General features: G+C 46.9%; 1 protein-coding gene and 1 long non-coding RNA gene across 2 annotated transcripts; both read right to left on the bottom strand.

Annotated features, from left to right (window-relative positions):
• Nucleotides 1–10,299: 10,299 nt before the first annotated feature.
• Nucleotides 10,300–11,706, bottom strand: LOC121840333. The gene is made up of 3 exons (XR_006079505.1): nucleotides 11,111–11,706; nucleotides 10,827–10,885; nucleotides 10,300–10,397 (listed from the first exon to the last, which is right to left on the bottom strand). It is a non-coding gene; the product is annotated as an uncharacterized LOC121840333 (long non-coding RNA).
• A 2,408-nt stretch (nucleotides 11,707–14,114) lies between these two features.
• Nucleotides 14,115–26,795, bottom strand: LOC112237581 (E3 ubiquitin-protein ligase RNF12-A-like; the record flags this gene model as incomplete). The annotated part of the gene is made up of 6 exons (XM_042303029.1): nucleotides 14,115–14,953; nucleotides 19,585–19,740; nucleotides 23,693–25,040; nucleotides 25,128–25,725; nucleotides 26,146–26,253; nucleotides 26,768–26,795. Coding segments are annotated over 6 exons (2,844 nt in total), but the record flags the coding sequence as incomplete, so codon positions are not given.
• Between the last annotated feature and the right edge of the window lie 310 nt (nucleotides 26,796–27,105).

Genomic DNA, 27,105 nt, shown 5'->3' with positions numbered 1-27,105 from the left:
ATATTATATGAAATGTAAATGTAAATGTCAGTTTGCTTTTCATAGCCGATCATTCAGAATTATAGACAGCAGGTGTGGTAGAGAGAGAGAGTCGAGAACAGCAGGTCTGGGACAGGTAGCACGTCCGGTGAACAGGTCAGAGTTCCATAGCCGCAGGCAGAACAGTTGAAACTGGAGCAGCAGCACAACCAGGTGGACTGGGGACAGCAAGGAGTCATCAGGCCAGGTAGTCCTGAGGCATGGTCCTAGGGCTCAGGTCCTCAAAGAGAAGAGAAAGAGAGAGAGACAGAGAAAGAGAAAGAGAGAAAGCGAGAAAGAGAGAGAATTAGAGAATTAGAGGGAGCATACTTAAATTCTCTCAAGACACCGGTTGAGACAGGAGAAATACACCAAACATAACAGACTGACCCTAGCCACCCAACACATAAACTACTGCAGCATAAATAGTGGAGGCTGAGACAGGAGGCGTCAGGAGACACTGTGGCCCCATCCAATGATATCCCCGGACAGGGCCAACAAGGCATGATATAACGCCGCCTACTTTGCCAAAGCACAGCCCCCACACCACCAGAGGGATATTTTCAACCACCAACTTACTACCCTGAGACAAGGCCGAGTATAGCCCACGAAGATCTCCCCCATGCCACTCACCCGAGGGGGGTGCCAACCCGGACAGGAAGATCATGTCAAAAACTCAACCCACTCAAGTGACGCACCCCTCCTAGGGACGGCATGGAAGAGCACCTGTAGGTATGTATGGGTAGGTAGGACCAAAGTCAAGGTTCTCGTCAAGATCCAAGCAGCCGTATTTAGCACTTACTGAATTGTATTTAGTGCTTTTTCTGAGTAGCCAGAGAGTAGAGCATTGCAGTTTTCTAACCTAGAAGTAACAAAAGCATGGATACATTTTTCTGCATCATTTTTGGACAGAAAGTTTCAGATTTTTTCAATGTAATGCCGATGGAAAAAAGCTGTCCTTGCAACAATCTTGATATGTTCGTCAAAAGAGAGATCAGGGAGCCTCCCGGGTGGTACAGTGGTCTACGGCACTGCATCGCAGCGCTAGCTGTGCCACCAGAGACTCTAGGTTTGTTCCCAGGGAGGTCCTTGGGGCGACGCACAATTGGCCTAGCGTCGTCCAGGTTAGGGAGGGTTTGGCCGGTAAGGATATCTTTGTCTCATCGCGCACCAGCGACTCCAGTGGCGGGCCGGGCGCAGTGCACGCTAACCAAGATAGCCAGGTGCACAGTGTTTCCTCCGACACATTGGTGCGGCTGGCTTCTGGGTTGGAGTTGCGCTGTGTTAAGAAGCAGTGAGGCTTGGGTGGGTTGTGTTTCGGAGGATGCATGGCTTTCGACCTTCGTCTCTCCAGAGCCCGTACGGGAGTTGTAGCGATGAGACAAGATAGTAATTACTAACAACAATTGGATAGCACGAAAAAGGGGGTCAAAAAAAAAAAGAAAGAGAGATCAGGATCCAGAGTCCTTCAGTTTTATTTGAGACGACTGTACCACCATCAAGATTAATTTTCTGATCCAACAGAAGATCTCTTTGTTTCCTGGGACCTGGAACTAGCATCTCTGTTTTAAAGTAAAATATTTGCCACCATCCACTTCATCATGTCTGAAATACAGGCTTCCCGGGAGGGCAATATTGGGGCTTCACAATGTTTCATTGAAATGTACAGCTGTGTGTCATCCGCATAGCAGTGAAAGTTAACATTATGTTTCCGAATGACATCACCAAGAGGTAAAATATATAGTGAAAACAATAGAGGTCCTAAAACGGAACCTTGAGGAACACCGACATTTACCGTTGAGTTTTCAGAGGACAAACCATCCACAGAGATAAACTGATATCTTTCCTACAGATAAGATCTAAACCAGTCCAGAACTTGTCCGTGTAGACCAATTTGGATTTCCGAATCTCTCCAAAAGAATGTGGTAATCGATGGTATCAAAAGCATCACTAAGGTCTAGGAGCACGAGGACAGATGCAGAGCCTCGGTCTGACGCCATTTAAAGGTCATTTACCACCTTGATGAGTGCAGTCTCAGTGCTATGATATTATACTAGGAAGCAGGTGTAGTTAGTCAGTTTAATGATATCTGACATGGAATGATACAAAACAAGAGAAGCGTCTGACATGGAAACACAAACAATACTACCTGATGGACAGTGCTAGAAAAATGCTAAGTAATGAATGTAGTAATGTAGTTCAGGTGTGACTGATGATAGGGCCCAGATGTGAGTAATCATGGTTGCCAGGTGTGACTGATGATAGGGCCCAGATGTGAGTAATCATGGTTGCCAGGTGTGACTGATGATAGGGCCCAGATGTGAGTAATCATGGTTGCCAGGTGTGACTGATGATAGGGCCCAGGTGTGAGTAATCATGGTTGCCAGGTGTATTTGATGATAGGGCCCAGATGTGAGTAATCATGGTTGCCAGGCGTGGGTAATGATGGTTGCCAGGTGTAAGTAATCATGGTTGCTAGGTGTGAGTAATCATGGTTGCTAGGTGTGTGTAATGATGGTTGCCAGGTGTGTGTAATCATGGTTGCTAGGTGTGTGTAATGATGGTTGCCAGGTGTGCTTAAAGATTGCCTGCCAGGACTGGTGGTTAGTAGACCGGTGACATCGTGCGCTGGAGCGGGAGAATGGGAGTAGACGTAACATTACCCCCCTCCCAACGAGCGGCTCCAGACGCAGGACGACACCGGCCGGGGGCACCGCCCCGAGAGAGAAGAGCGGGCCAGTCCGGATGACAAAGATGGAAAACTTGGGTGATGTTGGGAACTAGATTGTCATCCACCGGAAACACAACACCGTTCCTCTGGACCTTACCCCTCCAGGTCCACCAGGTATTGGAGCCAACCCCCATCAGCCAGGGGACCACTGGGCCTGAGGAGGGAAACATGGAAAGATGGTGAGATCCGGTAGAGAGTGAGGAGTTGTAATCTGTAAATTACCTCGTTGAACTCCGGAGGACCGTGAACGGCCGAGGACACCGTTTCTTACAGGCCAGTTTCCTGGTGGAGAGCCAGAAGCTCACCAGGACGGAACACGGGAGCCTCGCTGCTCTTTCTGACAACGCGCTGGACTCTCACGTGGGCATCTTTCCAAACGCCTTCTGCACGCCTGAACCACTCGTCCACCGCAGGAGCTTTGGTCTGATTCGGAATCCACAGAGCCAGGGCTGGTTTATAACCCGGAACACACTGAAAGGGAGTCAGCCTGGTGGAGGAATGTTGAAATGAATTCTGGGCGTATTCAGCCCAAGGAAGTAATCTGGCCCACTCCCCTGCAGGTCCTGGCAGTGGTTACTCAGGAACATCTCCAGTTCCTGGTTCATCCTTTCCACCTACCCGGAAATGAGACTGATTGTGGCACCCCAGCTTCTCCATACACGTGATGTGAATTGGAGATCGGAGAGGATATCCTCCGGAAGGCCGTAGTGCGGGATTACCTTCTGGAACAGTGCCTGCTGGAACAGTGCCTGCTGGAACATTACCTGCTGGAACATTACCTGCTGGAACAGTGCCTCTGCGACCTGGAGAGCAGTAAGGAGACCAGAGAGAGGGATGAAATGGCAGGATTTAGAGAATCTGTCCTCTATTACCAAAATGGTGGTAAAAATGTTTTTCCTCATCAATTTACACACAATACACCATAATGACAAAGCAAAAACAGGATTTTAGATTTTTATATTTGTTTATGAAAAATTAAAAACAGAAATACCTTATTTACATTAGTATTCAGACTCTTTGCTATAAGACTTGAAATTAAACTCAGGTGCATCATTGATCATCCATGAGATGTTTCTACAACTTGATTGGAGTCCACCTGTGGTAAATTCAATTGATTGAACATGATTTGGAATGGCACACACCTGTCTATATAAGGTCCTACAGTTGACAATGCATGTCAGAGAATAAACCAAGCCATGAGGTTGAAGGAATTGTCCTTAGAGCTCAGAGACAGGATTGTGTAGAGGCAAAAATCGGTGGAAGGGTACCAACAAATTTCTGCATCATTGAAGATCCCTAAGAACACAGTGGCCTCCATCATTCTTAAATTGTTGTTGGACTGAAGGGGCCTGTCTGTCAGTAACTATATTGTTGTTCAGTCTGAAGGGGTCTGTCTCTCAGTAACTATATTGTTGTTCAGACTGAAGGGGTCTGTCTGGCAGTAACTATATTGTTGTTCAGACTGAAGGGGCCTGTCTGTCAGTAACTATATTGTTGTTCAGACTGAAGGGGTCTGTCTGGCAGTAACTATATTGTTGTTCAGACTGAAGGGGCCTGTCTGTCAGTAACTATATTGTTGTTCAGTCTGAAGGGGTCTGTCTGGCAGTAACTATATTGTTGTTCAGACTGAAGGGGCCTGTCTGTCAGTAACTATATTGTTGTTCAGTCTGAAGGGTCTGTCTCTCAGTAACTATATTGTTGTTCAGACTGAAGGGGTCTGTCTGGCAGTAACTATATTGTTGTTCAGACTGAAGGGGCCTGTCTGTCAGTAACTATATTGTTGTTAGGACTGAAGGGGTCTGTCTGTCAGTAACTATATTGTTGTTAGGACTGAAGGGGTCTGTCTGGCAGTAACTATATTGTTGTTCAGACTGAAGGGGTCTGTCTGTCAGTAACTATATTGTTGTTCAGACTGAAGGGGTCTGTCTCTCAGTAACTATATTGTTGTTCAGACTGAAGGGGTCTGTCTGGCAGTAACTATATTGTTGTTCAGACTGAAGGGGCCTGTCTGTCAGTAACTATATTGTTGTTAGGACTGAAGGGGTCTGTCTGTCAGTAACTATATTGTTGTTCAGACTGAAGGGGTCTGTCTGTCAGTAACTATATTGTTGTTAAGACTGAAGGGGTCTGTCTGGCAGTAACTATATTGTTGTTCAGACTGAAGGGGTCTGTCTCTCAGTAACTATATTGTTGTTCAGACTGAAGGGGTCTGTCAGTAACTATATTGTTGTTAGGACTGAAGGGGTCTGTCTGTCAGTAACTATATTGTTGTTAGGACTGAAGGGGTCTGTCTCTCAGTAACTATATTGTTGTTCAGACTGAAGGGGTCTGTCAGTAACTATATTGTTGTTCAGACTGAAGGGGCCTGTCTGTCAGTAACTATATTGTTGTTCAGACTGAAGGGGTCTCTCTGTCAGTAACTACATTGTTGTTAGGACTGAAGGGGTCTGTCTCTCAGTAACTATATTGTTGTTAGGACTGAAGGTGTCTGTCTGTCAGTAACTATATTGTTGTTAGGACTGAAGGGGTCTGTCTCTCAGTAACTATATTGTTGTTAGGACTGAAGGGGCCTGTCTGTCAGTAACTATATTGTTGTTAGGACTGAAGGGGTCTGTCAGTAACTATATTGTTGTTAGGACTGAAAGGGTCTGTCAGTAACTATATTGTTGTTAGGACTGAAGGGGTCTGTCAGTAACTATATTGTTGTTCAGACTGAAGGGTCTGTCTCTCAGTAACTATATTGTTGTTCAGACTGAAGGGGTCTGTCTGTCAGTAACTATATTGTTGTTCAGACTGAAGGGGTCTGTCTGTCAGTAACTATATTGTTGTTCAGACTGAAGGGGTCTGTCTGTCAGTAACTATATTGTTGTTAGGACTGAAGGGGCCTGTCTGTCAGTAACTATATTGTTGTTCAGACTGAAGGGGTCTGTCTCTCAGTAACTATATTGTTGTTCAGACTGAAGGGGTCTGTCTGTCAGTAACTATATTGTTGTTCAGACTGAAGGGGTCTGTCTGTCAGTAACTATATTGTTGTTCAGACTGAAGGGGTCTGTCTGTCAGTAACTATATTGTTGTTCAGACTGAAGGGGTCTGTCTCTCAGTAACTATATTGTTGTTAGGACTGAAGGGGCCTGTCTGTCAGTAACTATATTGTTGTTCAGACTGAAGGGGCCTGTCTCTCAGTAACTATATTGTTGTTCAGACTGAAGGGGTCTGTCAGTAACTATATTGTTGTTCAGACTGAAGGGGCCTGTCTCTCAGTAACTATATTGTTGTTAGGACTGAAAGGGTCTGTCAGTAACTATATTGTTGTTCAGACTGAAGGGGCCTGTCTCTCAGTAACTATATTGTTGTTCAGACTGAAGGGTCTGTCTGTCAGTAACTATATTGTTGTTCAGACTGAAGGGGTCTGTCTGTCAGTAACTATATTGTTGTTCAGACTGAAGGGGTCTGTCTGTCAGTAACTATATTGTTGTTCAGACTGAAGGGTCTGTCTGTCAGTAACTATATTGTTGTTAGGACTGAAGGGGTCTGTCTGTCAGTAACTATATTGTTGTTCAGACTGAAGGGTCTGTCTGTCAGTAACTATATTGTTGTTCAGACTGAAGGGGTCTGTCAGTAACTATATTGTTGTTCAGACTGAAGGGGTCTGTCTCTCAGTAACTATATTGTTGTTAGGACTGAAGGGGCCTGTCTGTCAGTAACTATATTGTTGTTAGGACTGAAGGGGTCTGTCTGTCAGTAACTATATTGTTGTTAGGACTGAAGGGGTCTGTCTGTCAGTAACTATATTGTTGTTAGGACTGAAGGGGTCTGTCTGTCAGTAACTATATTGTTGTTCAGACTGAAGGGGTCTGTCTGTCAGTAACTATATTGTTGTTCAGACTGAAGGGGTCTGTCAGTAACTATATTTTTGTTAGGACTGAAGGGGTCTGTCTGTCAGTAACTATATTGTTGTTCAGACTGAAGGGTCTGTCTGTCAGTAACTATATTGTTGTTCAGACTGAAGGGGTCTGTCTGTCAGTAACTATATAGTTGTTCAGACTGAAGGGGTCTGTCTGTCAGTAACTATATTGTTGTTCAGACTGAAGGGGTCTGTCTGTCAGTAACTATATTGTTGTTCAGTCTGAAGGGGTCTGTCTGTCAGTAACTATATTGTTGTTCAGACTGAAGGGGTCTGTCTGTCAGTAACTATATTGTTGTTCAGTCTGAAGGGGTCTGTCTGTCAGTAACTATATTGTTGTTCAGTCTGAAGGGGTCTGTCTGTCAGTAACTATATTGTTGTTCAGTCTGAAGGGGTCTGTCTGTCAGTAACTATATTGTTGTTCAGACTGAAGGGGTCTGTCAGTAACTATATTGTTGTTCAGACTGAAGGGTCTGTCAGTAACTATATTGTTGTTAGGACTGAAGGGGTCTGTCTGTCAGTAACTATATTGTTGTTCAGACTGAAGGGGTCTCTCAGTAACTATATTGTTGTTCAGACTGAAGGGGTCTGTCTGTCAGTAACTATATTGTTGTTCAGACTGAAGGGGTCTGTCTGTCAGTAACTATATTGTTGTTCAGACTGAAGGGGTCTGTCTGTAACTGTAACGGTTTTCTTCTGGTGAAAGAGAGTCAGACCAAAATGCGGAGTATTATATTATTATTATTGCGATCCATGTTTAATGAGACAAAGTAAACACGATCAAATACAAAAACAAATAAACGTAACACGAAAACCGAAACAGCCTAATACTGGTGCAAAGTAACACAGCGACAGAACAAGGACATAAGGACAATCACCCACGAAACACTCAAAGAATATGGCTGCCTAAATATGGTTCCCAATCAGAGACAACGATAAACACCTGCCTCTGATTGAGAACCATTCCAGACAGCCATAGACTATGCTAGATACCACTACTAATATACAAACCCAATACCTAACAAAAACCCCAAGACAAAACACACCACATACAAAACCCATGTCACACCCTGGCCTGACCAAATTAATAAAGAAAACACAAAATGCTAAGACCAGGGCGTGACAGTAACTATATTGTTGTTCAGACTGAAGGGGCCTGTCTCTCAGTAACTATATTGTTGTTAGGACTGAAGGGGCCTGTCTCTCAGTAACTATATTGTTATTAGGACTGAAGGGGCCTGTCAGTAACTATATTGTTGTTCAGACTGAAGGGGTCTGTCAGTAACTATATTGTTGTTCAGACTGAAGGGGTCTGTCAGTAACTATATTGTTGTTCAGACTGAAAGGGGCCTGCCTGTCAGTAACTATATTGTTGTTAGGACTGAAGGGGTCTGTCTGAAGTTTATATACACTTTAGCCAAATACATTTAAACAAAGTTTTTCACAATTCCTGACATTAAATCCTAGTAAAAATTCCCTGTCTTAGGTCAGATAGGATCACCACCTTATTTTAAGAATGTGAAATGTCAGAGTAATAGTAGAGAGAATGATTTTTTTTTCAGCTTTGAATTCTTTCATCACATTCCCAGTGGGTCAGAAGTTTACATACACTCAATTAGTATTTGGTAGAATGTCCTTTAAATTGTTTAACTTGGGTCAAACATTTTGGGTAGCCTTCCACAAGCTTCCCAAAATAAGATGGGTAAATATTGGCCCATTCCTCCTGACAGAGCTGGTGTAAGGTTTGTAGGCCTCCTTGCTCGCACTTTTTCAGTTCTGCCCACAAATTTTCTATAGGATTGAGGTCAAGGCTTTGTGATGGCCCCTCCAATACCTTGACTTTGTTGTCCTTAAGCCATTTTGCCACAACTTTGGAAGTATGCTTGGGGTCATTGTCCATTTGGAAGACCCATTTGCGACTTCCTGACTGATGTCTTGAGATGTTGCTTCAATATATAGCATTTTCACATGGTCCTTTGCTGTTGTTCTGGGATTGATCTGCACCAAAGTACGTCCATCTCTAGGAGACAGAACGCGTCTCCTTCCTGAGCGGTATACCGGCTGTGAGGTCCCATGGTGTTTATACTTGCGTACTGTTGTTTGTACAGATGAACGTGGTACCTTCAGGTGTTTGGAAATTGCTCCCAAGGATGAACCAGACTTGTGGAGGTCTGCAATTTTTTTTCTGAGGTCTTGGCTGATTTCTTTTGATTTTCCCATGATGTCAAGCAAAGAGGCACTGAGTTTGAAGGTAGGCCTTGAAATACATCCACAGGTACACCTCCAATTGACTCAAATTATGTCAATTAGCCTATCAGAAGCCTCTAAAGCCATGGCATCATTTTATGCAATTTTCCAAGCTGTTTTAAAGGCACAGTCAACTTAATGTATGTAAACATCTGACAAACTGGAATTGTGATACAGTGAAATAATCTGTCTGTAAACAATTGTTGGAAAAATTACTTGTGTTATGCACAAAGTAGATGTCCTAACCGACTTGCCAAAACTATAGTTTGTTAACAAGAAATGTGTGGAGTGGTTGAAAAAATGAGTTTTAATGAATCCAACCTAAGTGTATGTAAACTTCCTTCTTCAACTATAGATATAGGTCAGGTAGAACATTAACCATTTCAATGAGCATTGCTAGATATAGGTCAGGTAGAACATTAACCATAAGGGTACAGCGCTCTAAAGCCTTGGCAGTACTTCAGCCAGATGGTGAGGATGGTGATAATGCACACAGCAGCCAGCCATGAAAACCCTGGCTTCACCTCACCTCTCCAGGGTTTCCCTGCTCTGTCTGAGCGTTAGAGACAGACAGACACAGACAGCAGAGAGGTAAAAATATCAGAGAGCTGACAGGCAGATCGTCATCTTGTCATGCAAGATCATTTAGCTCCACCCTTGGCAGAGCTCAGAACTAAAACAGAACTAGAACAGAGATTAGAGTCCTGATGTCCAAAACAAGCTGGATATGTCAATAGGGTGGAGTCCAGCAGAGTGGACTGGCTGAAGTACATGCTGAGGGGAAGTCCTTGTTGTTACACAATCTCTCCTTTGTGCCCAATAAGTTGCATGCTAAACTTACAGCCTCTCGCTGTGGGATAGATACATAAATAGACCTTCCTGGGTCTCTACAGTCACTACACAGTCACTCTGACAGACCTGCTACAGTTATTATATTCCTGGGTCTCTACAGTCACCACACAGTCACGCTGACAGACCTGCTACAGTTATTATATTCCTGGGTCTCAACAGTCACTCTGACAGACCTGCTACAGTTATTATATTCCTGGGTCTCAACAGTCACTACACAGTCACTCTGACAGACCTGCTACAGTTATTATATTCCTGGGTCTCTACAGTCACTACACAGTCACTCTGACAGACCTGCTACAGTTATTATATTCCTGGGTCTCTACAGTCACTACACAGTCACTCTGACAGACCTGCTACAGTTATTACATTCCTGGATCTCTGCAGTCACTACACAGTCACTCTGACAGACCTGCTACAGTTATTATATTCCTGGGTCACTACAGTCACTACACAGTCACTCTGACAGACCTGCTACAGTTATTATATTCCTGGGTCTCTACAGTCACTACACAGTCACTCTGACAGACCTGCTACAGTTATTATATTCCTGGGTCTCTGCAGTCACTACACAGTCACTCTGACAGACCTGCTACAGTTATTATATTCCTGGGTCTCTACAGTCACTACACAGTCACTCTGACAGACCTGCTACCGTTATTATATTCCTGGGTCTCTCAGTCACAGTCACACTCTGACAGACCTGCTACAGTTATTATATTCCTGGGTCTCTACAGTCACTACACAGTCACTCTGACAGACCTGCTACCGTTATTATATTCCTGGATCTCTGCAGTCACTACACAGTCACTCTGACAGACCTGCTACAGTTATTATATTCCTGGGTCTCTACAGTCACCACACAGTCTACAGACCTGCTAGTCACAGTCACTGACAGACCTGCTACAGTTATTATATTCCTGGGTCTCTACAGTCACTACACAGTCACTCTGACAGACCTGCTACCGTTATTACATTCCTGGGTCTCTGCAGTCACTGCACAGTCACTCTGACAGACCTGCTACCGTTATTACATTCCTGGATCTCTGCAGTCACTACACAGTCACTCTGACAGACCTGCTACAGTTATTATATTCCTGGGTCTCTACAGTCACTACACAGTCACTCTGACAGACCTGCTACCGTTATTACATTCCTGGATCTCTACAGTCACTACACAGTCACTCTGACAGACCTGCTACCGTTATTATATTCCTGGGTCTCTGCAGTCACTACACAGTCACTCTGACAGACCTGCTACAGTTATTATATTCCTGGGTCTCTACAGTCACCACACAGTCACTCTGACAGACCTGCTACAGTTATTATATTCCTGGGTCTTTACAGTCACTCTGACAGACCTGCTACAGTTATTATATTCCTGGGTCTCTACAGTCACTACACAGTCACTCTGACAGACCTGCTACAGTTATTATATTCCTGGGTCTCTACAGTCACCACACAGTCATGCTGACAGACCTGCTACAGTTATTATATTCCCGGGTCTCTACAGTCACTACACAGTCACTCTGACAGACCTGCTACAGTTATTATATTCCTGGGTCTCTACAGGAACTACACAGTCACTCTGACAGACCTGCTACAGTTATTATATTCCTGGGTCTCTACAGTCTCTACACAGTCACTCTGACAGACCTGCTACAGTTATTATATTCCTGGGTCTCTACAGTCACTGCACAGTCACTCTGACAGACCTGCTACCGTTATTACATTCCTGGATCTCTGCAGTCACTACACAGTCACTCTGACAGACCTGCTACAGTTATTATATTCCTGGGTCTCAACAGTCACTCTGACAGACCTGCTACAGTTATTATATTCCTGGGTCTCTACAGTCACTACACAGTCACTCTGACAGACCTGCTACCGTTATTACATTCCTGGATCTCTGCAGTCACTACACAGTCACTCTGACAGACCTGCTACAGTTATTATATTCCTGGGTCACTACAGTCACTACACAGTCACTCTGACAGACCTGCTACAGTTATTACATTCCTGGATCTCTGCAGTCACTACACAGTCACTCTGACAGACCTGCTACAGTTATTATATTCCTGGGTCTCTACAGTCACTACACAGTCACTCTGACAGACCTGCTACAGTTATTATATTCCTGGGTCTCTGCAGTCATTAGAGTCCCTCTGACCGTTATTACAATAGATTTTTTGATGTCCAGGCTAACTGTGTCTGTTGTCCAGGCTAACTGTGTCTGTTGTCCAGGCTAACTGTGTCTGTTGTCCAGGCTAACTGTGTCTGTTGTCCAGGATAACTGTGTCTGTTGTCCAGGATCACCGTGTCTGTACTCCAGGCCCACTGTGTCTGTACTCCAGGCCCACTGTGTCTGTACTCCAGGCCCACTGTGTCTGTACTCCAGGCCCACTGTGTCTGTACTCCAGGCCCACTGTGTCTGTACTCCAGGCTCACTGTGTCTGTTGTCCAGGATAACTGTGTCTGTTGTCCAGGCTCCTGTTGTCCAGGATAACTGTGTCTGTTGTCCAGGATAACTGTGTCTGTTGTCCAGGATAACTGCCTCTGTTGTCCAGGATAACTGTGTCTGTTGTCCAGGATAACTGTGTCTGTTGTCCAGGATAACTGTGTCTGTTGTCCAGGATAACTGTGTCTGTTGTACAGGATAACTGTGTCTGTTGTACAGGATAACTGTGTCTGTTGTACAGGATAACTGTCTGTTGTCCAGGCTCACTCTTTCTGTTGAAGTGAAGGTAACATGTCTCACAGTGAAGCAAAGGTAACACGTGTTACCTTCACTTTACTGTGAGACATCTCAGAGTAAGGTATATAGGACCTCGGCTCCCAGGTAGCATCTTGGGCAGAGGGTCAAGATCTCTCCCATCCTTCCCCACTTCCCCGGCGTTTTATCGGCCCATTCCCCATCTCCAAGATTCTCCAAGCCCTCCTGCTGTTTGTCTTCTGTTGCCCCGTACCCTCCATTTACATCCTGCCTTTCATGTGGATTAAACCTTTGTCTCACAGCCCTTTGTCTCCTGCCGTTCTGTACCTTGTGACTCTGCTCTGGATTACTGACCTCTGCCTGCCCTTGACCCTGAGCCTGCCTGCCTGCCTGCCTTTCTATACCTTTTGGACTCTGCTCTGGATTACTGACCTCTTGACCTGTTGTTTTACTGCCCCGTTTTTGAAATACACTTTTGTTACTTTGAACTGTCTGCATCTGTGTCTCCTGAGCCGTAATAGTCTCACATTTATCGGTAATCAGGTCTACTGTTGTGTCGTCAGCAAACTTAATGATGGTCTTGGATTCGTGTTTGGCCACGCAGTCATGGGTGAACAGGGAGAACAGGGGACTAAGCATGCACCCCTGAGTGGCCCCAGTGTTTAGGATCAGCATGGCAGGTGTGTTGCTGCCTACCCTTTCCACCTGTGGGCAAAAGTAGTTGGGCTACTTAGGTTTAATGAAAAAGATTATATGGACTGATCCTAGACCGCCACTGATCCTAGATTAACAGTGATGGACTGATGCTAGATTACTACTCCGAGATGTCATGATGAAACACTGTCAGTGGGCAGAAATAGAAAATGCTTCATGTGATGGGCTAGAGTTAGACTACATACTAGCATCAGTTAACAGATACCTACATCCCTTCTCAATGACGGTTCAACACAGTTCATAATCAATAATCAGTACTATTGATTCCGATGTCATGAATATGATGCAATACGAGTCCAAATAAACTGATAGAATTCCCAACGGAATCCAAGTCCGTCACATCTTGTTCTCCCCATTAAAGCCTGTACAACATTCTACAGTTTTAACTTAAAAACTAATTTAGCAAGCTTTGACACACTGACAGTCTGTGAGCCGTTCCAGAGTATTGATAAATGCAGTTAAGTCTTTCAGGTGGAGAGCAGGGTCAGGTGGGGACAGTGGAGTCCCTTTTGGGGTAAGACAGGTAAGGGAGAGTGGGGTCTGTTGGTCCTCTCAGAGTAGGTAAGGGAGAGTGGGGTCTGTTGGTCCTCTCAGAGTAGGTAAGGGAGAGTGGGGTCTGTTGGTCCTCTCAGAGTAGGTAAGGGAGAGTGGGGTCTGTTGGTCCTCTCAGAGTAGGTAAGGGAGAGTGGGGTCTGTTGGTCCTCCCAGAGTAGGTAAGGGAGAGTGGGGTCTGTTGGTCCTCCCAGAGTAGGTAAGGGAGAGTGGGGTCTGTTGGTCCTCCCAGAGTAGGTAAGGGAGAGTGGGGTCTTTTGGTCCTCTCAGAGTAGATAAGGGAGAGTGGGCTCTTCCCAGAGTTGGTCTTTTGGTCTCTCAGAGTAGGTAAGGGAGAGTGGGGTCTGTTGGTCCAATAGGGACAGTGGCCATCAGTGGCATCTCATGTCTCTTACTACACTATGAGGATACCACCTTCCTGTCTGTCTCCGTCTCGTCTGTCTCCGTCTCTCCAAACACCAGCATGTCAGTTGGATAAAAGTCAGTGATGTCTTAAGAATGAAAACATGAACAATGTAAATGGTCTGACTAGGAGAAAGGCCTGCAGAACTGACACGGTGTTATATACTGGAGCTGTCTGCCTGGAGCACCGCTGACCCCTGACCTCCAGCTCTCCAGGTTAGACCACACTCTCCCGGTTAGCAGACACCAACACGGCCCTGCGGCAGATAGGACAGGTGGAGTTCTCAGACAACCAGCGGTCGATACAGTGAACATGGTACTCATGAGAACAGGGCAACTTCCTCAACTTGTTCCCCTCAGCATACTCTGTGATACACACACTGCAGGTCTTCAGAGCATCACTCTCCCCAAAGTTCCTGGTGGAGAGGTTGTCGATCTGCTCCTTGGTGAGTCCTCTGGGCTGTTCCTCATCATCATCATTCAGGAGGAAGAAGTGAGCAAGGCGGAGGAAGGGTAGTGACCCTGGTTCCTCCAGACTGATGGGGGCACGGGGCCGAGCTCGCCCCTCTCTGGGGGTGCCCCCCACCCCTAAACCTATCCCTGGGGCCAGACCTATACCAACCCCCTCTTCCCCCTCCTCTGTCCTTGCCTCCCCGGCTCCTCCCACACTAGGCTCACCCACTGAGACAGGATGCTCCGCCCCCTCCGCCATACCAGCTACTCCCCCGTCGGGAGTGTTGAGCGCCTCTGCTAGGTCGGCAGCGCCAGTGGGGTTACCACCGCCACGGTTTGAGTCCGAGGAGTCAGCAAACTTAATGATGGTCTTGGATTCGTGTTTGGCCACGCAGTCATGGGTGAACAGGGAGAACAGGGGACTAAGCATGCACCCCTGAGTGGCCCCAGTGTTTAGGATCAGCATGGCAGGTGTGTTGCTGCCTACCCTTTCCACCTGCGGGCGACCCGTAAGGAAGTCCTGGATCCAGTTGCAGAGGGAGGTGTTTAGTCACAGGGTCCTTAGCTTTGTGGGCACCCTTTTGGGGGGGCATTTCTATGTGTTTGGCCTGGAATGGTTCCCAATCAAAGGCAGCTGTCGATCGTTGTCTCTGATTGAGAACCATACTTAGGCAGCCTGGTTTCGCCCTTGAGTTGTGGGTAGTTGTTTTCTGTTTTGTGTGTATCACCTGACAGAACTGTTTCGGTCGTTCTCTTTGTTATTTTGGTGTTCATTAAATAAATATGGACACATACCACGCTGCACCTTGGTCCTGTCCTTCCAACAGCCGTTAGTCTCTCAGCTTCCCATCCCCTCATTCCTTTCTCCTGAGAGAGAGGGGGCTGGCATCATGGCAGAGACTGAACAAGACTGGCTAGTCCATCAAGTCTTGATGACCGAGGGGTGGAGAGAGAGAGAGGGAGAGAGCGAGAAGGCCTCTCTACCTCTTTCCAGTTGAATGAATATGAAGTGGAGATGACTGACTACAGAGACATGGCCTCACTCCTCAACTGTTCAACACTGCTAGACTGGACCAGGGGCAGGGGGAGGGGAGGGCTGGGGCCTGTAAACGTGTTGGTTTTTCCCTAGCCAAGGTAGGGCTGAACTGGGCAAACACACAGGGCTGAGCCCCCCTCTGGGCCTCCTTATCATCAACAGCTAACCTGTTCAGCCTGTTTCCTCCCAGCCACATATTAACTTAGTCCCACTTCAAATAACAAGGAACGTCAGGGGAATACCCAAACTTCTCCTCCACTTAGACACACACACACACACAACCAGATATACACAGGGGTCATGGTGACGTTGTTATAAAATGAGACCTGGTAAAGGAAGACAGAACAGAAACACAACCCTAAGGAGGAAATACCTCATTTTCCAGTAAGGATAGACCCAGAATAGACCATCTAAACTTTTCCAGTCAAGTTGAACTTTAAAACTTCCTAGAGAGTGACACCCTCCCAGAGAGCACAGATACATAAGAAGAGAAGACAATGTAATGGAGGGTTTATTATGGATCCCCAGTAGTTCCTGCCAAGGCAGCAGCTACTCTTCCTGGGGTTTATTATGGAGCCCCATTACTTCCTGCCAAGGCAGCAGCTACTCTTCCTGGGGGGTTATTATGGATCCCTATTAGTTCCTGCCAAGGCAACAGCTAGTCTTAATGTGGTTTATTATGGATCCCCATTAGTTCCTGCCAAGGCAGCAGCTACTCTTCCTGGGGTTTATTATGGATCCCCATTAGGTCCTGCCAAGGCAGCAGCTAGTCTTAATGTGGTTTATTATGGATCCCCATTAGTTCCTGCCAAGGCAGCAGCTACTCTTCCTGGGGTTTATTATGAATCCCCATTATTGCTTGCCGTGGTTGCAGCTAAAATGTGGCAAATAAATTAACTTTTTGTCCTGTACAGAAACCCAGCCTAAAACCCCAAACAGCAAAAATGCAGGTGTAGAAGAACGGTGGCTAGGAAAAACTCCCTAGAAAGGCCAAAACCTAGGAAGAAACCTAGAGAGGAACCAGGCTATGTGGGGTGGACAGTCCTCTTCTGGCTGTACCGGGTAGAGAGGAACCAGGCTCTGAGGGGTGGCCAGTCCTCTTCTGGCTGTACCGGGTAGAGAGGAACCAGGCTCTGAGGGGTGGCCAGTCCTCTTCTGGCTGTGCTGGGTGGAGATTATAAACCTAGAGAGGAACCAGGCTATGAGGGGTGGCCAGTCCTCCTCTGGCTGTGCTGGGTGGAGATTATAAACCTAGAGAGGAACCAGGCTATGTGGGGTGGCCAGTCCTCCTCTGGCTGTGCCGGGTGGAGATTATAAACCTAGAGAGGAACCAGGCTATGAGGGGTGGCCAGTCCTCTTCTGGCTGTGCCGGGTGGAGATTATAAACCTAGAGAGGAACCAGGCTATGAGGGGTGGCCAGTCCTCTTCTGGCTGTACCGGGTGGAGATTATAAACCTAGAGAGGAACCAGGCTATGAGGGGTGGCCAGCCCTCTTCTGGCTGTGCCAGGTGGAGATTATAAACCTAGAGAGGAACCAGGCTATGTGGGGTGGCCAGTCCTCTTCTGGCTGTGCCAGGTGGAGATTATAAACCTAGAGAGGAACCAGGCTATGTGGGGTGGCCAGTCCTCTTCTGGCTGTGCCAGGTGGAGATTATAAACCTAGAGAGGAACCAGGCTATGTGGGGTGGCCAGTCCTCTTCGTGCTGTGCCAGGTGGAGATTATAAACCTAGAGAGGAACCAGGCTATGAGGGTGGCCAGTCCTCTTCTGGCTGTGCCGGGTAGAGATTATAAACCTAGAGAGGAACCAGGCTATGTGGGGTGGCCAGTCCTCTTCTGGCTGTGCCAGGTGGAGATTATAAACCTAGAGAGGAACCAGGCTATGAGGGTGGCCAGTCCTCTTCTGGCTGTGCCGGGTAGAGATTATAAACCTAGAGAGGAACCAAGCTATGAGGGTGGCCAGTCCTCTTCTGACTGTGCCGGGTGGAGATAACAGAACATGGCCAAGATGTTCAAATGTTCATAAATGACCAGCATGGTCAAATAATAATAATCACAGTAGTTGTCGAGGGTGCAGCAAGTCAGCACCTCAGGAGTAAATGTCAGTTGGCTTTTCATGTGTTCATCATCAGCAAGGACAGGAGGTTTTTTTAGGGCAATATCCTAGATAACATTTGTCTCCTATACTCAAGGCCAAATATATACTGGAGCTGATTACCAAGACAACATTGAATGTTCCTGGGTGGCCAAGTTAGAATTTTGACATAAATCGTCTTGCAGGGCAAGACTTGAAAATGGCTGACTAGCAATGATTTGCTAGCTTGAAGAATTTAGAAAATATTAATATGCAAATGTTGTCTTACCCAGAAAGACTCACAGCTGTAGTCGCTCTTAGAGACTTACCCAGAAAGACTCACAGCTGTAGTCGCTCTTAGAGACTTAGAGACTTAGACTTACCCAGAAAGACTCACAGCTGTAGAGACTTACCCAGAAAGACTCACAGCTGTAATCACTCTTAGAGACTTACCCAAAAAGACTCTTAGAGACTTACCCAGAAAGACTCACAGCTGTAGTCGCTCTTAGAGACTTACCCAGAAAGACTCACAGTTGTAGTCGCTCTTAGAGACTTACCCAGAAAGACTCACAGCTGTAGTCGCTCTTAGAAATTAACCCAGAAAGACTCACAGCTGTAATCACTGCCAAAGGTGATTGTAACATGTATTGACTCAGGGTTGAATACTGATCTAATCAAGGTGTTGGTGTTACATTTGTCATTCATCTTTTAAAAATGTTAGAATTTTTCTTCCGCTTTGACACTACAGAGTATTTTGTGTAGATTGTTGAAAAAAAAGACAATTCAATCCATTTTAATCCCAATTTGGCTCTGTATGTTCCATGAAATAAACAACAAAGTGCTTGGTGACACAACAGTCCAGACGGATATAATGCTGCTCCTTCTCTCATCCCTCCTTTACCCTCCATCATGGCCTCCACCACCTCCTCCTGTTGAGGAAACTGATGACATCATCTACATCATCTACAAACTATTTTAAATGGCTGCCATTTTTTACACAAAGATTGACGGCAAAGATTTTCATTTTTCCGTTCACTATAATGGGGGATACTGTTTTCTGATAACAATGCCTGCAGTAATGTGGTCGGTCTTGAATTTCCGTGGCTTCAAAGAGAGGGGGCAGTCGTTCTACCTTAGCCTGATGGATGGTTGGGTACTAAGAACAGGAAGTTAGGACCTAGGCCTGATGGATGGGCAAGACGAACAGGAAGTTAGTACCCAACCATCCATCAGGCCTAGATCCTAAGAACAGGAAGTTAGGACCTAGGCCTGATGGATGGGCAAGACAAACAGGAAGTTAGGATCTAGGCCTGATGTATGGATGGGCAGGAAGAACAGGACATTAAGAACGAGGCCTGATGGATAGATGGGCAGGAAGAACAGGACATTAAGAACGAGGCCTGATGGATGGATGGGCAGGAAGAACAGGACATTAAGAACGAGGCCTGATGGATAGATGGGCAGGAAGAACAGGACATTAAGAACGAGGCCTGATGGATAGATGGGCAGGAAGAACAGGACATTAAGAACGAGGCCTGATGGATAGATGGGCAGGAAGAACAGGACATTAAGACCGAGGCCTGATGGATAGATGGGCAGGAAGAACAGGACATTAAGAACGAGGCCTGATGGATAGATGGGCAGGAAGAACAGGACATTAAGACTGAGGCCTGATGGATGGATGGGCAGGAAGAACAGGACATTAAGACCGAGGCCTGATGGATGGGCAAGACGAACAGGAAGTTAGGACTAAGAACAGGAAGTTAGGATCTAGGCCTGATGGATGGACAAAGTAGAATAATGAATGTCTCAGTAAAAGTGATCAATAGACTAATCATTGATTATGCAGTCTGTGTTCAGTACTCAGAATGTACCTTAATTAAAGGTGATGACCTCCATGCCCAGGACAGAGGAGTAGAAGTTGCTGGTGGTTGGAACACTCTTCACGGTCAACACCAGGTGGTCCAGGTGACTCACCTGTACAGGGATGGACCTCTTATATCTCACCTCCACCGACACCACAGCCAGCCCACAGGGCCTGGGCTGTAGCTGGGACGACATGGCCAGAGACAATGTAAGTGTGCAAAAAATCATGCATGTAAAATAAACTACTCACATGAACGTGTAGACAGCGTCCCAACGTGGTCAAATGAAGTAGTACTATGATCAACATCTGCGGTAAACTGTATTCGGGTAATTACGGTATATCGGTAAACAGAAACCAGTGTAGCTGTGTCATTTTCTCCATTTATAAAATACGATATTCATTAGTCTAGATACAGATTAATAGTTTATAATCTAATACATACATTGTGCTGTGGGCGACTACACATGCCTCTCGTTCATAAAAGTGTTTTCTGAAGACAAGGAACTATTCCGTAGTTCCGTTTAAGAACAGCTGACAGTTTTATTCTACAGGTCTTTCATGTCGGTAAATCCCTTGACAACGCACCAAGTGACAACCTAAAGCACGGAGCCACATCGTTCCTTTGTAGTTTCAGCCTTCACTTCCTTATTCCCACATACTTAACTTGACCATAATACCGTAATTGCTGGAGTATTTCGCCTACGACATTATGGGCAGCTTGATGTATCAACACAATATTCGTGTAAAACACGAGGTGAAATCATATCCGTTTCATCTGAACATAATGCTTACCCTGATATAGATCTTATTGTCCATGTTTGCCACTCTAAATTGATAGTGATCCATGGAGGTTTAGATGCACATATCTTTATTGTAATATATACTGAACAAAAATATAAACGCAACATGCAACAATTTCAATGATTTTACAGTTAATAAAAGGAAACCAGTCCATTAAAAATAAACGAGGACCTAATCTATGGATTTCAGATGACGGCAGGTGTGGGAGGGCATAGGCCCACACACTTAGCAGACAGGCCCAGTCAATCAGAATACGTTAGTCCTCACAAAATGGATTTATTACAGAAATAAATACTCCTCAGCACCCCCTAGCAGTGGCCTTTTGCCCATGGCACAAGGTGCACCTCACAACAAAATGAGAGAAACTTTTTGTGCATATGGAACATTTCTGGGATCATTTATTTCAGCTCATGAAACTAGCACTTTACATGTTGTGTTTATATTTTTCTTCAGTATATATATATATATATATATATATATATAAAACATTCAGGCTCAGTGAGGCCAGGTGGTCAGACACACAGTTCCACATTGGAGCCGAGACTGATGAACAAATCACCTTCTATCATAAATAACTACTCAATATTATTTGCAGATTTTCCCTGGACGATGGACGATGCAGTTTGCTGGCCATTAGCCAAGCGGCGTTTCTCAACGAGATCATATCACGCGACAGCATCCAACTACCACCTTCCCACTCTATTAACTCTGATCAATCCTATTGATCATGTCTGTAGAGGTGCCCCACCTGGAAACAGCTTACTGATTGATTAACTCTGATCAACCCTATTGATCATGTCTGTAGAGGTGCTCCACCTGGAAACAGCTTACTGATTAACTCTGATCAACCCTATTGATCATGTCTGTAGAGGTGCTCCACCTGGAAACAGCTTACTGATTAACTCTGATCAACCCTATTGATCATGTCTGTAGAGGTGCCCCACCTGGAAACAGCTTACTGATTGATTAACTCTGATCAACCCTATTGATCATGTCTGTAGAGGTGCTCCACCTGGAAACAGCTTACTGATTTGCTATACCTCCGAAATCAAGTGGTCACACCTCCCTTGGAGAAGCCTGGTTCACGACGAGGTTCGTTGAAACAACGTGGCCCTCTCAACATCACCCCCTGTGAACTGAAACAACCACATCTTCTGCATGGATCATCAATTATAAAATATATACTCTAAGGCCAAACAACAAGTAGAGATGGCAGAATATATTTCATGACAGAGGGGTGCCTTTGATGAACATGGGGATATCACACTACAGGACTGGTCTGGCTCCCTATTCCCTTTATAGTGCATACAGGGAGCCGTTTGGGAGCAATGCAAAATAGTGCAGTAGGAGACCTTGATGAAGACAGCCAGGTTAGTAGGGGAAGCACTGTCAGAAAGACACAATACAGTTCATTTACAACTGGTCATTATCAACAATAACAGAGCTTCAACCACCCAAAACTTTATTTGTACAGGGAGGAGGTAATGACGGCAACCGTGAGAACACATGGAACCTATAGAATGTGATGTCATCATGGCATGGAACACTCCCTCCCTCTGTGTGAACAGCCAACCTACAGCATCCTACAGGCCCACCGCTCGACAAGAGAGAGCGCTATCAGAATGTACACAAAGAACCCAGCTCTAGAAAATAAAAAGATTAACACATTGTTAAAAGGGAACAAAGTCTTCATTTTAACTGGGAATATTCAGTCTACAATATTTTAGAAATAATAATATACAAGTTGAGAATATTACGTTTTGTTTTCCCTAGTTTCTGTCTGTTTTCCCACTCTGTAGTTATTGCACTGGTGTTCCAGATATGAAGATGTCTCTTGGTAGTTGAAGTTCTAGGCCAAAACACAGGACAGAGGTAGCAGCCTGGCCAGGGTCTAACCTGGCCTGGCTCCAACCTGGCCTGGGGTCTGACCTGGCCGGGGTCTGACCAACACTTGGAACTCATAATAAATGTGATTCCCAAATGTCACTATTCCCTAAATAGAGCAGTACTTCTGACCAGAGTCCTATGGGTAGTGCACTATATAGAGATAGGGTGGTATTTGAGACAGAGCCATAATGCAGCCCTCTGTTCACTTCCTGGTCATACTGTAGCAGAATCAACAGGTTGTCATGGTGACATTACAAGGTCATGATCACTAGGAGGTTGTCGTTATCCTTCAGGACCCGTATCCACAAATTGTCCCAGAATAGGTGATGATCTACGATCAGTTGGGCTACTTAGGTTTAATGAAAAAGATTATATGGACTGATCCTAGACCGCCACTGATCCTAGATTAACAGTGATGGACTGATGCTAGATTACTACTCCGAGATGTCATGATGAAACACTGTCAGAGGGCAGAAATAGAAAATGCTTCATGTGATGGGCTAGAGTTAGACTACATACTAGCATCAGTTAACAGATACCTACATCCCTTCTCAATGACGGTTCAACACAGTTCATAATCAATAATCAGTACTATTGATTCCGATGTCATGAATATGATGCAATACGAGTCCAAATAAACTGATAGAATTCCCAATGGAATCCAAGTCTGTCACATCTTGTTCTCCCCATTAAAGCCTGTACAACATTCTACAGTTTTAACTTAAAAACTAATTTAGCAAGCTTTGACACACTGACAGTCTGTGAGCCGTTCCAGAGTATTGATAAATGCAGTTAAGTCTTTCAGGTGGAGAGCAGGGTCAGGTGGGGACAGTGGAGTCCCTTTTGGGGTAAGACAGGTAAGGGAGAGTGGGGTCTGTTGGTCCTCTCAGAGTAGGTAAGGGAGAGTGGGGTCTGTTGGTCCTCTCAGAGTAGGTAAGGGAGAGTGGGGTCTGTTGGTCCTCTCAGAGTAGGTAAGGGAGAGTGGGGTCTGTTGGTCCTCCCAGAGTAGGTAAGGGAGAGTGGGGTCTGTTGGTCCTCTCAGAGTAGGTAAGGGAGAGTGGGGTCTGTTTGTCCTCCCAGAGTAGGTAAGGGAGAGTGGGGTCTTTTGGTCCTCTCAGAGTAGATAAGGGAGAGTGGGCTCTGTTGGTCCTCTCAGAGTAGGTAAGGGAGAGTGGGGTCTGTGGGCCAATGGGACAGTGGCATCTCTCATGTCTCTTACTACACTATGAGGATACCACCTTCCTGTCTGTCTCCGTCTCGTCTGTCTCCGTCTCTCCAAACACCAGCATGTCAGTTGGATAAAAGTCAGTGATGTCTTAAGAATGAAAACATGAACAATGTAAATGGTCTGACTAGGAGAAAGGCCTGCAGAACTGACACGGTGTTATATACTGGAGCTGTCTGCCTGGAGCACCGCTGACCCCTGACCTCCAGCTCTCCAGGTTAGACCACACTCTCCCGGTTAGCAGACACCAACACGGCCCTGCGGCAGATAGGACAGGTGGAGTTCTCAGACAACCAGCGGTCGATACAGTGAACATGGTACTCATGAGAACAGGGCAACTTCCTCAACTTGTTCCCCTCAGCATACTCTGTGATACACACACTGCAGGTCTTCAGAGCATCACTCTCCCCAAAGTTCCTGGTGGAGAGGTTGTCGATCTGCTCCTTGGTGAGTCCTCTGGGCTGTTCCTCATCCTCATCATTCAGGAGGAAGAAGTGAGCAAGGCGGAGGAAGGGTAGTGACCCTGGTTCCTCCAGACTGATGGGGGCACGGGGCCGAGCTCGCCCCTCTCTGGGGGTGCCCCCCACCCCTAAACCTATCCCTGGGGCCAGACCTACACCAACCCCCTCTTCCCCCTCCTCTGTCCTTGCCTCCCCGGCTCCTCCCACACTAGGCCCACCCACTGAGACAGGAGGCTCCGCCCCCTCCGCCATACCAGCTACTCCCCCGTCGGGAGTGTTGAGCGCCTCTGCTAGGTCGGCAGCGCCAGTGGGGTTACCACCGCCACGGTTTGAGTCCGAGGAGTCAGAGTCTGAGTCCATGAAGTAGCTGAGCTCTCCGAAGCCGGTCATGATCTGTCGTATCATGGTCTGCAGAGCCATGGAGGTGGCCTCTCCCAACCCTGCATCACTGATCCTCCTGATGGGGATCCTGATGGTGCTGACGTACGTCCTCACACCCGCACGCTCAGACCGGGAGAAGGTCCTGCGGAACCCCCCCCTCTCACTCTCGTACAGGAAGGTGTTGTTGGAGTTCTGGGAGCGTGAGCGGGTTCTGTTAGCAATGCTGTCCCTCTGGCGGTACTCACCTGGACGAACACGACGCACCTGCAAGTCCAGCATGATAGTGGGGGGACGTCGTCCTGCTGCTCCCTCCCCGCCCGCGGCCTCTCCCTCCTGGGGTGGGGTGGTAACGGGCTCTGGGGCGTTCCCAGACCCTGTTCCGGCTGACTGGACTTCGTACTCTGCAGTGCTTTGCCGGGACAGAACATGCTGTCGAGTCCGTGAGCTTCCCTCTGCCGGGGCCTGGGGGGCAGGGTGGGGGGCTGTGTGAAGGGGCGGTGTTGGGCACGTGGCGGGGGAGGCCGTCCAGTCGGTCCAGGGTGAGGGGGAACGGCTCCGTGTGGTGCGAGCCCTGGTCCGGCGCTGCTCAGGGCTACGGCTGCGGGCTCGTCTCTGGCCACGTCGGGGAGGCTCCTCAGGGGGCGGGCTGGGGGGTGGGGGCGGCCTGTACCAGGGGACTGGCTGGTCTGGAGACAGGAGGGGTGGCGGTGACAGGGCTGGGCGGCTGTGGGACTACCTCTACTACTAACTCTGGGACCATCTCTGCTTCTACTTCAGCCTCTGGCTCCATCTCTGCTTCTGGTTCCACTATGACAGCCATCTCCTCCACAACTGGTTCCTCCAGCACCTCTCCTGTCTCCATGGGCGCCCCAGTCCCTGCCCCAGTCCCTGCCCCAGTCCCTGCCCCAGTCCCTGCCTCAGTCCCTGCCTCAGTCCCTGCCTCAGTCCCTGCCTCAGTCCCTGCCTCAGTCCCTGCCTCAGTCCCTGCCTCAGTCCCTGCCTCAGTCCCTGCCTCAGTCCCCCTGCCCCAGTCCCTGCCCCAGTCCCTGCCTCAGTCCCTGCCCCAGTCCCTGCCCCATTCCCTGCCCCAGTCCCTGCCTGGACCTCCACTCCGACCACTGCCTCCACCCCATCGCCAGGTGCTTCTGCTGGGCCTTCCTCCTGAGCCTCCCCCTCGCCCGTCTCCCCCTCCGCGCGGGCCTGCTGCTCAGCCAGGTTACGGTTAACGTTGATCTCCAGACTGAACCGGAAGTCTCCGCTGTTTGGGTTGGTCCGGCTCACTGCCCGCCATGACTGGTTGCCTCGGTGACCACTGCGGGTGGTGTTGCCTGTCCGCCTGACGGTGTTCAGCCAATCCAAGAGGGTGTCGCCGTTAGACGGGTCCTCTGGACCTTCCGCCGGTTCTGTCGGTTCTAATAGAAGACAGAACATATCAACATTCTAGAGATGGTTCTAAATGGAACAGAGAGAACTCGTCAACATTCTAAATGGAACAGAGAGAACTCGTCAACATTCTAAATGGAACAGAGAGAACTCGTCAACATTCTAAATGGAACAGAGAGAACTCGTCAACATTCTAAATGGAACAGAGAGAACTCGTCAACATTCTAAATGGAACAGAGAGAACTCGTCAACATTCTAAATGGAACAGAGAGAACTCGTCAACATTCTAAATGGAACAGAGAGAACTCGTCAACATTCAAATGGAGAACAAAAAAACTGTTGTTTGCAGTGACTGTTCTGGCAATTTCACCATTAAAGAAAACATTTTTAAAAGCAGCCAACTTTGAATTTCTGCATGAAAGACAATGAAAAGTACAGAGGAGCCTTACCTCCTGTAGCTTCTCCAGTCTCACTGGTGTTGATGCTAGGCTGCTGCTGCTCTGGTCCATCTTTAATCTGCTGCAGCCGACTCAACAACTCCTCTGCTGTGATCTCACCTAGGAGGGATGAAACTACAACTCAGTACACCGACACTGGCTCTAACTGCCTTCATTTACTACTGGAAATACACTAGTATTTGCCCATAAAGCTGTAGTTTGTCTCCTGGTTACACAGCAACAGGACAGTACTGAGAACCACCAGACTTACCAGGACAGGCCCTGTCCTCTCACTGCTCTCCACGGGAAATACTGCCCACCTCCCACTCCACTGGCCTGATGTGGTATCTTCAGTTGTCCGCAGGCTTTGGTTTTCCAGCACATCATAAGAAAAACTCAACCTGAGACAACAACCTTAGATAGCCAATCTAAAAACCTGACTGAAAAAGTCATTCAACCCACAGTCTACAATAGAAAAATAAGGACTACATGAAACAGAAAGTGAAGACGTCTAACTTTTCTATGAGATTAAAAATCCATCTCTACACTGCTCTGTTAAGGTTGTTGTCTAATGAGGCGTGTTACATGTTTATAACAGGTGTTACTACAGGTGTATTAAAGGAGAGTCAGTTACCTGGGGTACCCAGCAGGTTGTTGTCTAATCAGGCGTGTTACAGGTTTTGACAAACTGTTACTACAGGTGTATTAAAGGAGAGTCAGTTACCTGGGGTGAGCCTCAGGTTGGTCACTGTCTCCCATCAGCTGTCGGAGTCTGCCTCCATCAGGTTGTTGACAAACTGGTAGATAAATGCCTCCTTTGAGTCCCCAGCCGGTCCCAGCTGCTAGCCTGGCTCAAATATATTTTAACATTAGGTCACTGGCGCAAAAAGTGCTTTTACAGTAGCCCGGCCTAGCCCAAAGCCATTAAGGCAGAAGCAAGGCACAAGAGCCAGGAAAACATCCCTAGAGAAG

The sequence above is a fragment of the Oncorhynchus tshawytscha genome, linkage group LG21 (genome assembly GCF_018296145.1).
Source record: "Oncorhynchus tshawytscha isolate Ot180627B linkage group LG21, Otsh_v2.0, whole genome shotgun sequence".
Lineage (NCBI taxonomy): Eukaryota > Metazoa > Chordata > Actinopteri > Salmoniformes > Salmonidae > Oncorhynchus > Oncorhynchus tshawytscha.
This window is presented reverse-complemented; position numbering and strand designations above follow the sequence as displayed.